The sequence below is a fragment of the Dendronephthya gigantea genome, unplaced genomic scaffold, assembly GCF_004324835.1.
Source record: "Dendronephthya gigantea isolate DGI-Jeju-01 unplaced genomic scaffold, DenGig_1.0 000006F, whole genome shotgun sequence".
Classification (NCBI taxonomy): Eukaryota; Metazoa; Cnidaria; class Anthozoa; order Malacalcyonacea; family Nephtheidae; genus Dendronephthya; species Dendronephthya gigantea.
In genome coordinates this window covers 2,450,514-2,465,991 of record NW_021163016.1, presented here as the reverse complement: position 1 = coordinate 2,465,991, position 15,478 = coordinate 2,450,514, and the positions used below count along the sequence as shown (strand labels likewise).

The 15,478-nt window shown below is 38.0% G+C and overlaps 1 protein-coding gene across 2 annotated transcripts; it reads right to left on the bottom strand.

Annotated features, from left to right (window-relative positions):
- Positions 1 to 5,449: 5,449 nt before the first annotated feature.
- On the bottom strand, positions 5,450 to 8,808 carry LOC114516511 (alpha-1A adrenergic receptor-like). Of its 2 annotated transcripts, none has more exons than XM_028536015.1 (2): positions 8,572 to 8,808; positions 5,450 to 7,735 (listed from the first exon to the last, which is right to left on the bottom strand). In XM_028536015.1, exon 2 carries the CDS (start codon positions 7,477 to 7,479, stop codon positions 6,364 to 6,366), a length of 1,116 nt encoding a protein of 371 aa, XP_028391816.1. In that variant the 5' UTR covers positions 7,480 to 7,735; positions 8,572 to 8,808; the 3' UTR covers positions 5,450 to 6,363. The 2 variants fall into 2 exon arrangements, with proteins under 2 accessions (XP_028391816.1, XP_028391817.1); XM_028536016.1 differs by having other exon boundaries at positions 8,681 to 8,808.
- Between the last annotated feature and the right edge of the window lie 6,670 nt (positions 8,809 to 15,478).

The window sequence follows — 15,478 nt, the reverse complement described above, 5'->3', positions numbered from 1 at the left end:
GAATATACACAAGGCGCCGATGAAAATTATAAGGCGATTAATGCATTTGTTTGTAATCTACAGCTAAACACAAATATTTGACAATCCATCTTATATTTTCATGAACTCGAATTGTTTTCATAGTTTCATCAGTTTAAACAAATTCACTGATCAGACACTTCCTAACTGTATAATGCGCTTTAGAAATTTGTAACTTGTAGCTATGTACGACGAATTAATTGCCGGCGTGGTGTGTCATGCAGGAATTTTGACATGAGATACGAGACTGGTGCATGTGAAGGCTAACTGAAGGCATTGCTAGAGAGCTTTGAGAAAATGGTTTTATTGTTTTTAAGGTTAATGTTTTCAGTATATAATTATAAGCATTCCTTTGTGTTAGACACCCAGGATTCCATTTAGATTGGACCACTTATATGTCATAAACAAACAGAAATCGAACTAACTGTGAAATAAGTAGCTTAAAATAGTTTTATAACGTCGACTGAGCTATTGACTGTAGAATGCCCTTGTAATTTTAAGTTACATCTTACCTTTGAAGAAACGGTCGACAGTGGCCACACGTTTGAGATCAAGAATCTTATTTTTGGTTTTACTTTTTCCAAACAGATCGCTGATGTATTTGACTGATTAGACCCAACGTATACTGGGGTGGAACATCACATGCAGGTTCTTTCAAGGTGTAGATATCTGAATTCGAATTTAGCCTAGCTTTGCTATAAGTATCTTAACCTTTGTCTCCTTCTGAACACATGAGATGGATCAGTTGGGTGTATTCACAAGCAGGATGGCTTATCGAATTGTAAGCCATTAGTTGAACTGTTAAGTGATATCCTGGTATGGCTTCTATCGAAACTGTCAAACAAATAGGGGCGAACAAATGTTTCCCAAACTTTTTTCGTTTGATAGCGAATGCTAGCTTTAGCATCCAGCGGTGAGGATTATTGAAAACTCGCCTTGTGCCACAGTGAAGAACAAGGCAATGAAGGTATTCCCGAATGGAAGGATTATGCAGAATAATTTTGATCGAAGGAATATTGGAAAGATCCCGAAACAAGATAGCAAAACGCTTTTATGTGGGATTAAAATATTTCAATCTGTTAAACAAATAAATAAAAAACAAAACCGCTCACTTTTCCAATTTCCAACTGTTTGCAGAGACAAACAAAACAGTTTACAAAGATAAGCGAGTTTCGTTTATTTTAATAAGGATATAAAAAACTTGTTTATATAACAGCGATAGCAATTTAAGTTCTTTTAAGTTTTCGACGTTTTGTATCTTTCCACTCACAACGTAACAAGACCAGCGCCCTGGGTACCAGTATAGGATCGCAGGCTCAGAGATTCTAACGAACACAGAATAAAGAACATACTGCAGCATATGAATCTTTCTGTTCTCTTCCTTCTTTTTTCTGTGCGGTTTTGTTAAATGCAATAATCTCGTTGCTGTACTTCTGGGGCCGGTTGTATCAAGCCCGTTTATCTTAAACGGTGGATAAGTCAAAATTAAATAACACTCCTACATCTCTCTTGAGTGAGTCAACTTGAATATTATGCAGTTATCATCTAGTGTGAACAGTATCGCTGTATTAAGGTTCAAAACATTTAGTTTGCTTGTTGAATAAACTGATAGACTTGCTTTCAATTTTGAACTTAACTACCGTTTAAGCAAAACGGGCTTGATACAACCGTCCCTGATATACCGTGTTTATTCTGTACTGTAATTCAGTGTATTTCAGAAGTATTTTACCCAGTAGTGAAACGAAGATTTCTTCTTTTTATTACATTGAGTAATGCCACCTTATACTTCCTTCACTGAAACAGACTCGATGTTGTCAGAAAACAAAATTCTGTTTCATGCATGCACAATGTTTACACAATGCATGGTTTATATCGAGTTGTAGAAAGAATATTGTGTTTGACATGCCTCGTTTCAAATAAGGCTTGATGGAGAAACTCAGGAAAATTTCACTTCAATAAAAACCGAATTTGGTTCGATGGCGATGCAAGTGTAATGTTTGTTTGCCGTCATATCTAAATACAAAAATAGAAGCCTATTTTAGTTCTGAACAATTTGTGTAGCATTAAACGGCTATGCTACATACGGCAACATGCATATACAACCTACAAACGTCGCAGTACTGTTCAGCTGATGAAACAGGTTAACAGGTAGGCTTCCTATACAATATCTCCTTGATATTATAAAAGCCTAAACGTTATTGCTTTGTTGTTGAAAAACGTCAAAAGTAATCCAAAGTGACATCTTTGGCACCACAAGTCTGTTGTTGATAAAAGTCTAGTCTGGCGTTCTTGTTTCGTGGATTAAGCGTTATTAGGCTTGTCATAATTCACCCACGTCAATTCATGTCGTGGTAATGAATCTGTTAATATTGTGTAGACGAGATTGAGGTAAACTAAAAATGCGTTGTTTTTTGCTCTGGACATTATTAAGGTTGTCATAACCTCCTCTTTGTCATTAGGCTGAAAGAATCAGTGCGTGGGAGGGGTAGGTGCATCGGTATATTAGCGTGGGTTAGGACTTAGGACGATTACATTGTTTGGCTGTATGTAATGAAGACATTTTCAATTCGCAGCTTCTCTTAACTTCTCTATCTCTATAACACTGCTCCACTTTAAGTCACATGATAGATTTGAGTACCTGCATGCTATTTACCTCGTGAATGTATGCGGAACTCATCAAGACTTGATCAAAATTATTTCATCCTATTCAAGGATAGCCTGCATGGCAGGCGGTCCCTAAATATAGAAGGACAAGATAGGACATGTAATTTTATCCCACGCAAGTCGATTGTTTCTCGATAAAAACCTTTTCCGCTGAACCTGTCATGCCTGGATTTCTCTTGCAATATTCTCACTAGACAAGGGCCATGCAGATATCCACCATACAGTGGGTTATTTCAGACGCTATACTCAAATGTTGCTTGGTAAACCGTCTTCAATTAGGGTAATATTACACGGTGCATTTGCAACATTATTCTAAGCATCGGCAAATCAAACCGAAGCCAATTTCAAAACCTAAAAGTGTGGTTCCATTTATAATATTATAGACAACTTGTGCATGTTTGAAGTGATGTCGGTCGTCTCACTCGTCTGAAGGCAAGATTGGGGGCAACCTTTCAGTAAGATACAAAAAGTTAACTATTGGGCTAAAATTGTTGCAGGTGAAACACTGATTGATACAACCTGAGTCCGATTGCAATGGAATAAGGATGAAGACTGCCTATTCTGCGAAATACAAGTCAGTTCTTATTTTCTTTCGTCTACGTTTCCTTTGCTTTCACATGCATTCACAAGGAAGGAACGACTTCGTGCCGAGTTGGGGTGCTACTCTTTTCCCAATTAGCAGTTCGGAATAGCTCCGTATGAATAAATGATCCATTATTAGACAGTCTCGTGTCCAAATTGAGCCCAAACTGATATTTACAGTTAATTGTGTGGAAATAATCATTTATTCATTACTGCACAAGATAACTCCGACATTCATTGTCTCTCCGAGAGAATTGTGGCTGCATTTGATGCAAACATTTGCTTTTCAAAACGCCAATGAATACAAGCAGAATTTGTGGGTGGGCAATTTATCAGTAAATATATTTTATCAGCTGCTAAAACGTGAAATATTTTACGATTTTTCAAATGCCATTCGGGCAAATTCTCACCCTGAGAAGCATTGTGTAACGGCTGTTCAAATATTTGATCAAGAAAAGTCAAAAACATATTTTCCTAAAGATTCATTTCTTAATCTGTTCAGAAAAATTTTGCATCTTGGAAAGATTGCTAAGCCCACTGGCTATAGCATTTAGTACTCTGGTGATGATCTGACAAAGACACATGCACATGCACAGACATGCACTGATGACATGATCGAAGATGTTGAACTGACTTTTACATTATTCTGCCAAGCAATGGCTGAAAATACATTGAAAACTTCAATCATTCCGTTTCAAAGAGTCGGTAATAGTTTGCACACAAGCATACTATGCTCTATAAACATGCACAAGTCAGTTTAAGATGCATCTTACCAAGACCTTTGTATTATTTGATATGCATATGGGCCGTGTATTATTCTAGCCTGCTTCGCATGCAAGAAAACGATGCAGAGTTTCTATAGCACTTGTTGCCGGGAACATTTATGCTTTTGCATTTTGCATATTTCCTTTTTCATTATAGTTGTATTGTCTGATTAATTTTGAGTAATCTCTATTGGTCTGATCAAAAAGCACAGGTTTTCCTGGAACGTAAAAACACAAGCGGTTAAACTTGCAGGGCAACCAGAATGGTTGGTTGGTATTTTTTTGTTAACCACCGCCTGTTCATTGAAATTGCGTTTTGGTCTCAAGAAATTAATTTAAAGGTTGGCATTACGTAATTATCAAGTCATGTATTTCTTTCTCTCAAAACCACCGAATGACATCCACAAAGTGTTAGCGTATTTTGTCAGTGGCATAGGAATAATGACCGTAAATACAGAATGTCGTAAATTTCACATCTGCATGACGTAAGATTTGGATCTTCGGCTTCGCTGTTATGAAATTATACAATTAAAAACATGTCGCACAAAACAAGCCTGCGGCAGGCGAAGTATATTTATCTCAGGCAGTCGCAAGGTGCTGTTCAGTTTCCTCAATGTAGTCTAAATACATGGCTATATATACATGGCTGTAAAGCATAATGTGTACTCATATATATACCAAATACTATATAAAGCCGGGTCTAACTGCAGCATTGATTTGATAGATTACTGAAAAGAAGCTGGAAACTCTTGCGAAGTTTTAAGGATATTTGTGGAATATGAATGATCTCGAACAGATTTGTTGACTAAATTGTTCATAAATATCTCAACAATATATTCAATTGAGCGGTGAAAATAGTTGGTTCACTTGGTTGGCTTCGGACGGGGAAGAGCAAATTGTATCACACAGTTCAAACTGTTTTAGGGATGCCTAATTGAATTCTGAAGAATAATTAAAGTTCTATATTCAATCAAAGTTTTAATCAAACGGTATTGACATCAGGTGTTTCTCATTCCTCCCACGAATGCAATTATTAGTAAAATACCCGAGACGAAAAGAGCCGATCGTTAAAAAGGCGGCCGGGGTTCGAAAAATTGGAAAGTCCTAAAAATTAAGAAACAATCTTTCAAATTATCCATAAATTGCACAGGATTCCCACAATCGGTCAGGGACACACATTTAGAAGAAATTGCAAAAAGGTGTAGCCCGATTATTTGTTACTCCGACTAACGCACGTCGTGAAACAATTGATCAAAAAGTGTGAAAATTGCCCTTCATGCAATTGTGATACATCGAAAATTAAAAGCTTAGAGTGATTCATGACTTCTTGCTTGAAAAATTCAAACAATTAAGCCTTCCTTGAAATCTTAATCTGGACGTTGGTAGCAAAATGGTATTAACAAAGTAGAAGTTTACTGGCCTGATTTTTTTATAATACCTTAATGTATACAATTTGATACATGTAGTCATATAGTTTAAAACTAGAGTCTTGCTGTTTTTTTGCACGACTAATACTAATATACATAAAATACATGAATTTACAGTTCTTTATCGTATCTTATTTTGAGGCTGTTGTACAAAACCTGGAGAGCGCTATCCACCGTAATGCCGCTTTAATAAAAACAATACCAGCCGACAATTTCAAGAAATACAAAACAAAACATAATCCGAAGATTGTCATCTTGAAATCCAAAATATAAGTTAAAACAAGACAAATAATGAGTTCGTGATATTTCGATTTTGTTGCAAAATCATCATCAGACTAGCATCAATAACTAAAATCATCATCAGAACTAACATCAACGTAAAATCGACAAGATATCACGAACTCATTCTTTGTCTTGTTTCAACCTATATTTTTTATTTCAAGACTGTTAATCTTCGAATTTTATTTTGTTTTGTATTTCTTAACTGAAAGGTTAATAAATTTACAGATAACGACCCAAAAATGAATAAAAATTATTCAATTAAAAACGTCAAACCATAATCAGCTGGATAGCGCTATCTAGCTTTCGTACAGCGCCCCAGGACTTCAATCTTTCACACGCAGCGTAAATTTTTCACTATGGATTTAAACCAATCTAATTCCCGGACTAATACCCACAAATGGATAATCTATTCTATTCCTTACAACGCTACGCAAAGCGTTAAACAATATTTCCCTCTTAACGAACATTTAAATTTACATTATCGGTCACATCGTCTTAACCACAATTTTTGTTCAATTTCGTATCGTTAACCGTCAAAAAATGCGAGCAAGTCCATGGGTCATCCAACAAGTACATGATAACTATTGCTGGACCACCTTTGTGATGGAAGACACGTCGCTGCATCATCACCCATCGGTATTGTTGTTCCCAGTCTCCGACTTCTCAGGCACCATAGTGCTGTAGGAGGTCCTCTGGGTGGTTGTGTGGGTAGTGTGCATACTGTGGGTATCATCATTCTGTGTCCGCTGGGGACAACGTAGGAACTTCAGGAACGCCGAGCGGAAGTGAGAATTGAAAACGGCGTAGATGATCGGATTGATGCATGCGTTGAGAGGAGGTAGAACTCTGAGGAAGGTAAAAAAGATGCCCTTGCGAATCTTTGGGTGTTTCTGATCGAATTTTTTCACCCCTTCTTGATCCCAAAGAGCCAGCATTAGTAAAATAAACACAGGCAGCCACGATATCACGAACGCGCCGATTACCAAAGCAACCGTTTTGGTGGCTTTGACTTCGCGAAAGAAATTCGTTTTCTTTCTACGGTCACGATTTAGGTCCAAAGCGGCCACAGCTTTCGCTTGGGTGATTGCAACTTTGAGGATTATTGAATACGCGGTCAGCACGATCAAAAGTGGCACAAAGAACGACATGGCTGCGGCGACTGTGTAGTAAATAGGCTCCGTTCTTTGGCAAGTCGCTGGTTGGCCGTTCAAAGTGTAGGCAATCCCAGGTTTGTCCGTATCTTGCCAATTCAACAGTGCCAGACAACCCCAAACAAGGGCATATGCCCAGATGACACCCAAGACTATGAACGCACGATTCCGCGTCACGATTTCGCGATATCTGAACGGGGACGTGATAGCGATCAGTCGATCAATGGATATGGCTGCCAGATTGCATATGGAGGCACAGCTAACCAATGCATCGACGACCAGCCACACTCCACACGTGGACAGGTTCAGGCACCATATTTCGTTGTGGATCGTTGCGTTGATGGTCAAGGGAAGCGTCAGGGCCGCTATAAGCAAATCAGAGACGGCCAGTGATACGATGAAGTAATTCGTCACTTGCTGTAGACGCTGATACGCTATAACCACCGATATTACTAGCAAATTACCGGCGACTGTTAGGACTAAAATGACCACCAGATAGACTGTCATAATAACATTTTCTGTAAGCGGAGGAGAGTCGCATGTGAGAGGTGCCGGGCCGCTCCCGTTGCTCGACTGATTTTGCCCATTCATTTTCAATACGATTCAGGTTCCCAGTTCTGTCGGCCAGCTGCGTTTCAGTCAAAATGGATCAAAACAAACGCACGTTGCTCTCCTTATAAGCAAATGTAATCACGGTGGATTTCTCGTGTAATCAAAGCTTGACCGGTCGATCAGTTCCGTCGATCACAATTAAAAAGTTCAGCAACTTGAAATGGAACTTGTGTTGATTTTGCCGAGTTCTTCAGAGTTAGCATCGGCGGCAAGCGTTAATCTTCTCTTTTCAAACCTATTGCCAAATGACATAAAATCGATTCATTAAAATATTTACGACACTTCCTTTCTTAATTCCCTTTTAATAATATCGATTCAGAAGCATTTTCAAAGATTTGAATTGGTTCTGTTACTTTTATGAGTTCCACACGCAGATATCAAATATGATTTATGCGATGCGATGAAAAAAAAACGCGACCCGACTTATTTTGAGCTATTAGTTTAAGCTCTAATCCTTTTTATTCCGACTAACAATCTGTTTTTTATCCCGTGTTCAACAATACGTTACTAAGGACTACCCGCACCGAATAATGTTGCAAATTTAATCTAAATTAATTTTCTCTATCCTTTCTAATAAAATCGAAAATATTACGGCTTACCGAAACAATTTTGTCAAATAACTCGAGAAAAACCAGACGGCCGTTTCGACAAATGCCCTCAAATCGTCGACAAATTCGCACTGTTTGTTTATAAATGAAAATGGATATACAACTTCGAATACCTTTGTTCGTATGCTCGAAATAATAAATCACGTACGGTCCATTTGAAACGACGAACTCCGTGCGATAAAAAAACACCTTGATCAATGATTCGTTTCTTTTTTAAAGAAGCCGGTGCTTCCGTCGTAACTGTAGACTTCAATAGACTCACTAAATGATGAATTGACGACTCTCTCTGCAAATAACGAACTGCTTGAGTCTCAATCAAATAGTTTGAGAAACCACTACGGCATCTGCTTACAGTACAAATTTATTTGCCGAGAAATATTTGCAGCAATTAGCACTGAAACGATAGCGACGAATCAAGAAATCTCAGAACACCGTTTCGCGAAAAGGATAGGAAGGAACTTACCCGATGTATCACGCCGTAATGCCTAACAGAGTTTTCAGTAATTCGCGAGCCTTTAATTATACTTGCGTCTGTCTACACTATTTAGTAGAAGAATATGATCAAAGCTAACCTCTCGTCGCATTTATTAACAGGAAACAAATACTTCAAAATCCATAGTAACTCCGTATGTTAGCCCAATTCCAAACGAATCCCCGATTTAAAATGCAACGCTAACAGCGCGAGAACGGCCCACAAACAGATAAGCTATATAGGACCGCGGCGGCCTTTCCAAATAAGACTGTCGAAAGATTGGCACTTTTTGAAGCGATTTATCGCCGTGGTGCGAAACGTCCCATGCAGGAGATTGAGCCAGAACGAAGGTTTGCGACTAATGCCAGAGGGTTGTTTGCCAGCGTTAATTATTGTCCTCGTTTGATATGCAATAAAAAAGGATTGATTGAAAGCTCTGCCGTCGCTTAATGTGTACACAACCGAGGATATCAGGTCTAATTACTTTCCAATTTGACACCCACGACCTTAGAGGAAAACCTTCACTAGATCTCTCGACGATCAATTAAATCGTTCGCAAGAATGTTTTGATTTTAAAAATAGAGAGAAATCGTCCTCGTTGCTCGTACCCGTGAACAGAAAGCCAGTTGTGTCGAACAGTTTTTAGGCTTGCTTGAAACGCACCGCTGACGGTGATTCAATTCTAGCGAAACAATAGCAGCAAATTACCCAACGCTGTTGCTATGCCATGCTCGACGCAAATTTCAGCACGCGCAAAAGCCAGGTATTCATGCGGAAGGTTTTTTTGATCTCCTTCTGACAGAAGGACAAGCAATTTATGCGACTAATAGCGAGTGTTTAGCAAACATAGGCGTTTTAGGTGATGACTATTACCATAGCACCCCACGCGCAAAATTGCGGTCTTTCAAGCAAACTTCTGCGCAATTTCGGCTCGATAGGCCGCGATAGCACCGGACAAAGCCTGAAAGACATGTATACAATGGGCTAATCTCATCGTGTAACTATTGGATAACAATGCCGCAGTAGGCTCAAGTGATTACAGGCATTAGCTGACGAATTATAAGAAAGAAAAACATGTAGGGGGCATTTTGCATGCAATTTAACAAATTTATCGTCTATAGCGATTGAAATGAAATCCTTTATACACTCCATACACTAGCACTTGAAAAAAGCTACACGAGATGTTTACACGTTTGAGACTAAATATGTTTGCAAATTAGAAAGAATCGAGTTTGACGCCAGGGTGCTAACTTGCTTGTGCTATTGTCTAGGTTCTTGCGAGTACGTTCATCGTAATGCACACTTAAGATTGTATTCATCGTGGAGGGTTTTTCGTCAACGAAATCCTTGTGTATATGAATTCGTCTTTTCGTAAGAACTGCCCTAATTTTGGCAGCAAAATTCCTCCTTTTTAGCTCGGAAAAGCAGAGCAATGAAAATTCAATCAGTTCGTAGTGTTATTGAATTGATGGAGGGTGTTTTACTGCCTCCAGATTCAATCAACACAAGTTTTCAGTGTAGAAAACGCCTTCGCACGAACACTCTCGTCTTGAATGTCAAATCAGTTCTATAGTGTACGCAGTACGCAAGCGCTAATTGTAAATTCATTGAATATGGTGTTGGGAGGCGTATATATATATATATGATTATTCATGTAGGAGACATCTGTGTCAACGAGTTTCCCCAGTTTTGTAGCAATATACCTATGATGAACCCGAATATTCTGCATGTAAACGTCAAACAATGATTAGATAATTTAGATTGCCATTTATTTCACACTAGAAAACCTCTATTGTCTGTATATCTCGCAACAGACATTTGAAAGGTCATATAGCATGGGCCATTGGCTATCCGATACAATACTGTCACCAAGAACCAATATTTAATGTACATGTAACAAGCTACGACACGCAAATTAGAAAACGGGATGTATCCATGTATCAACAAACAAATATACACCATAGTTCTAGCCGATAGCCATTGGTTTAAGTGTAGATAAAATGTTGTGAAAAACGTAAAATGATAATGATGTTATTGTCGAGGTTATTGTATACTTTTTAGCTTAGATCTGTCAAGTGTCAAGTCGAACTAAATTCGCACACGAAACACACACAGAGCTGCTAGCTGCTAGAGCTGAAGCTTAGACCATGAGTGCACGAGAAAGACGATAATGGGCAATCCGAAAGAATGCATGTGGTCCCTGGCAGATTGGTTTGAAAGGTTCATGTCGGAATACCTTTTGAAGAGACAGAATTTTGGCTGGTCATCGCACCCTGTGGCAATTCAGATATGTTGCCGGTAACGAGGAAACTGATGAATTCAGTTACTCCACTTATCACAAGATTTCGTTCTTATCCTGTTAAAGACGCTATTATGGCTAAGCAGATGTGGAATAATCGATTCCTAATATGTCGTTGACACTGGCTATCGAAGGTTAAATGTAATCTCTATAACCTATATAAAAGCCCAGTATTCACGTGGATTGACTGGATTCTACCTGTTGCTACACGGGAGGTGCTAAAAAGCTTTGGTTGTCACTGTACTACAGAGTATATTTACCCATATTCAAGGAAGGTTTTATGTGAAGTGAAATTCTTGTTCGATTGTTGGAATCGATTGTTGCAAACACAGAAGTTTGAGGCACTCAATCATATATTCCCGGCTATAAATAACCAGTAAATTAGATATTTACTTAACTATACTGCATAACTTCTCGACAGTAAATTGAATCGATATTATCAAAAGCAATGGCATCTTGTAACTTTGAGAAAGATCTATATAAGCTTGTATAAACACGCACAAAATAACTTTAATCTAACTTATCTTATATTTTTATACCGGCAAACAATCAAATACACTCTGCTCGGGGGACGGCGGTACAAGCCTTTGTGCATAACCTTGTGTAAAGGGAGGCAAACTTCAGTTGTGTTTTTTTTATACACTTTTGACGCAAGCCATGAACGGCATTTCATGCTAGCCGGCGTTTGCAACCGCGATTAATTTGCTTCTACAATTTGAGTTGATGTAAATATTGGTTTCTGAAGGTGCTTACTCTGCATGTATGGTGATGTTTAATTTCCCGGTGGCAAAATGCATGGTTGTAGCTTATAAGCACTTGATCTTGTAGCAAACTGTGTAGGCGTGTAAACGACTCGCGTTTCAGCGTTTGCGGAAACATAATTTCTTATTGTTATTCTCTTATAAATTTTAACCAGCGCATGTACTGCACAGATACGAAGCTCTGTCTGTCCATACGAATGTATATTACTTTATCTTTTTAATTTAACTTTTTTTGGGACACTACAAGATGCATACCCGCATGCCAACATCAGTCTCACCCTTACCACACGACTCCTGTGCGACGGACTTTCGCCGGACTATTTGTCAACATGAGGTCGAAACTCATAAACTAATTTTGTTGTATGACTTCTAAATAAGCACCCTGGATCTGACAGTTTAACATAAACTGTTTTCACACAAAGTAAACGGAGACCTTGCTGTATGCACGCAGTCATCACGCCATGCGCCTGCGCCTAAAAACTGCACGATATATATAATATACATGGAGTGTTCAGTTGAAAAATAAGGCACTGCTATATCAAAATTACTATCACAATAGCGGCGGTGAGTGTATTTTTTTTTACTCCAAATTTAGTTTAGTAATCTACTTAAGCAATCTATTCTTCATAAACGTGTTGAAGGACTGTATAAGTACCGAGAATTAACATACGAATCTATAAAATATAACAAACGCGTCCTTATAACCCACAAATTTGAACATATAATCATTGGTTCGTTATCATGCATGCATGCATACATACCGTGTATTGCACCAAAGGTGAAGCTATCGTATATACGTCTCATGGAGAGTTGTCCGCCTTGGTAGAGAGTTTATTCAGGTTTTAGAGCTATACGACAACTTCACGGTCTATCTGAGAAAATATCTTCAGCAGAGGACTTCACATATACTCTATATGTGTGTGATTCATTGACGTGCAGAGATAAACAGAAAGTATAAACACGTCTATGAGAAACATGAAACGGTAACAAACTTTCAATTAATAGAAGTAGATCGCCTTCAATTTAAATCTCTTAGTGTTGACTCGGGGAGCACAACCACACATTTTAAATGTGGTTTCGGCTTTCAATCTTTCGTTTGATCTGTGTAAAGTAAATTAATGAAGGTCCACAATTCCTTTTTCCCACCGTGATTGTCCTCCAGATATGATTAAAACAGATTTTAAGGCCAAAGCTGTAATAGCGTTCATATATCTGCATCACCATGAGACCGCATTTTCATGAAACGTGCTTTTAAGCTTCTTCAGTTTCTAAAATGATGGCTGTTTATATAACCGTGCATGTTCACACGTTTTTTTTGCGAATTTTTTTTCAATCATCACGCACGCATATGCAGGTAACCGATTGTTTTCTAATTTTGGTTGTCGAAAATGATCTCGCTGAAAAACTACATATATATAACTGAAAGCAAAGCATAGGTATAATATTCACATTCCTTGCTATATGTGGATGCGTCTAACTTGGGACGCTTACCTTCTTCGCAATAGCGGGTGCAGACTTAGCAAAATATATACGAGCATCTTTATATATTAAAAACTTAACCAAATGAATATTTTCTTCGGCAAATTTTATCGCTAACAAGCTTTGATAAGGCCCTACACGTTGAACACATATTACTTTCTTTATTGCCTTCTTTAACCATTCAATCTTTAAGTGGAGTTGGCAGGAAGTCTAAAATCAAAAACTTACCGCGAATGAATAAGGACAGGTGCAAATATCTTCATTCTAATCTTCCGCGATAAGCTTAATAGCATTCAAGCGGCCGCAAGTGTTTGCAGTAATGCAGTTTATTTCAATACACGCGGGCATTTCGTTTATTTTATAAGTTCAACAACAAATTCTTGTTTGAGAATTGGCGTCTATCAATTCCCAAGCAGGATTGTATCCATTGAAATCGTTAATGCACTAATAAGACAATGGCCTGTCTGGAAACGTTATATAGGAGAGAATGGTCACCCCGTTATAGAAACGCTGTGTTTAGTTTGTTTTAGGCAAATCAGATTACAGCACAAAATTACGGATTATACATATAAATAAAACGCGTAAACAACAGATTAGGTTCCGCATACATGTGTGATGTAGGTGGCAAATCGACATGTGGCTAAATCTTGCCGGTGTAAATTTTCCGCCTGCATAAATCTTTCGTTTACTAAAGTTTGACCACCACGAGGAAGGTAAATTCTGTGGAGATTTTTCATTGCACACTATATGTATGCATAGGCAGTATTGATCATTAGCGCAGCAATTTTTTGTATAATTTTAAAGTAAATTTAAGCATATTCTAGAACCGGGCTTCGGTATATCATCGATTGAACGTCGGGCAAAACCGCAAAAGGCGCGGTCTGATGTTTTGAAACTAATTTGCAATCGTACGCCAACGAAGCATCGTGACAATTCCGAATGTTTTTGTTTGTAGGATCAATTTAGCGTGATTATATACTCACCCCTCGTGGTCTACCCCTGCACAGCTGGGCGCAATCACATCAAGCAAGCGTATGTATATTGCAATAGTACTCCTTGGGCAAAAACATAGTTGATCCCATTATAAGCTTTCATTCTATGGCTATATAGCTATATATATCAGAAGAAAAATTTCAGCATTTGTTTGGGTCGCCCGGTTTTTCATTGCATGACTACATTCCCATGTAGGTCGAAAATATTGCTATACCGGTTAACTGCATGTAAGTTCAGTTTACGTTTCTCGTTCGTAAACCAGACATGGGCTATATGCATGCAATCCAATTTGTGGATCACAAGCAGACACATGCTGGTGTCAAATTTTCGGCATTTTTTAATGGCAAGAGCGATAACATTTTTTTTATCTATGCTGAGGTACAAAAGTTAGTCTTTTGTACATGCAAGAACAATTCCAGTTGAACGAGTGAATAGATTTTTTGGCAGGCTCCTATCTCCACTATCAGGCGACTGATAAAGTGATAATCTCCACTATCATGGGCGAGTGATAATTTCAATAAATGGTTTGTTTAAGTTTAACGATCAAGTCCCTGCTTTCGGGTGATATGACTTCTGGGTTATATAAAAAGAATGATGTTAAAACAGCGAATTAATATTATTTTAGAACCATTTTTATGCAAAGGCAACAAGGCTGCCTAAGTATACATTAATAACACAAATTAAATAAATCACACCGCGCTTTTGTCGTTCGTAATTCGAAATGCTTTCTTTTAATGCATCATTAATAAGTGCAAAGTTACAAAATGCAAATTTCGGACAGCAAGTGAAACGATTTTATTGCACGTAGCCGGTTTTGCGAATATCGAAGAGAAGGCAGGCCGTATACTACTTTACACCAATAATTATTCGAAGAATTCGTTTCCAGATATCTTCAAGACGTTTGAACTATGTTTCTGTAAACCTTGTATGAAATTAGGTTTGCCATGATTGTGTAAATAAATAGCGTGAGAAAGCACCAGATGACAAAACCTATATGTGTGCGACAGTTACATTCAAATTCAAATCCTTCGGAATTAATTCAGAGCAGCTATATATATATATATATGGCTGAGGCTATAGTAGAACGAACGAGTCATGGCTTTATAGGGTTCGGAGAATGAATGATCCATATATATAATTTGGAAACTATTGCCGCTTTTCAAACAAGCTAGCTCTCTCAAAACTATATAGTTAATAAGCCATTGTTAATTCAATAAGTTAGAAACAAACATGCAGTATACGTCCTTAAATCTTGTGTCAGGAACAAATACAACATACACTGTAGTATGCTATATATATGCATAATCTAAATGAATGTATGTAGCTACATCACAACAATCAAAAAATACAATACAGTACAATTAAA

Bases quoted from the DNA above. Each gene is read 5' to 3' on its own strand.
- LOC114516511 (XM_028536015.1), bottom strand. From the start codon at position 7,479: ATGAATGGGCAAAATCAGTCGAGCAACGGGAGCGGCCCGGCACCTCTC.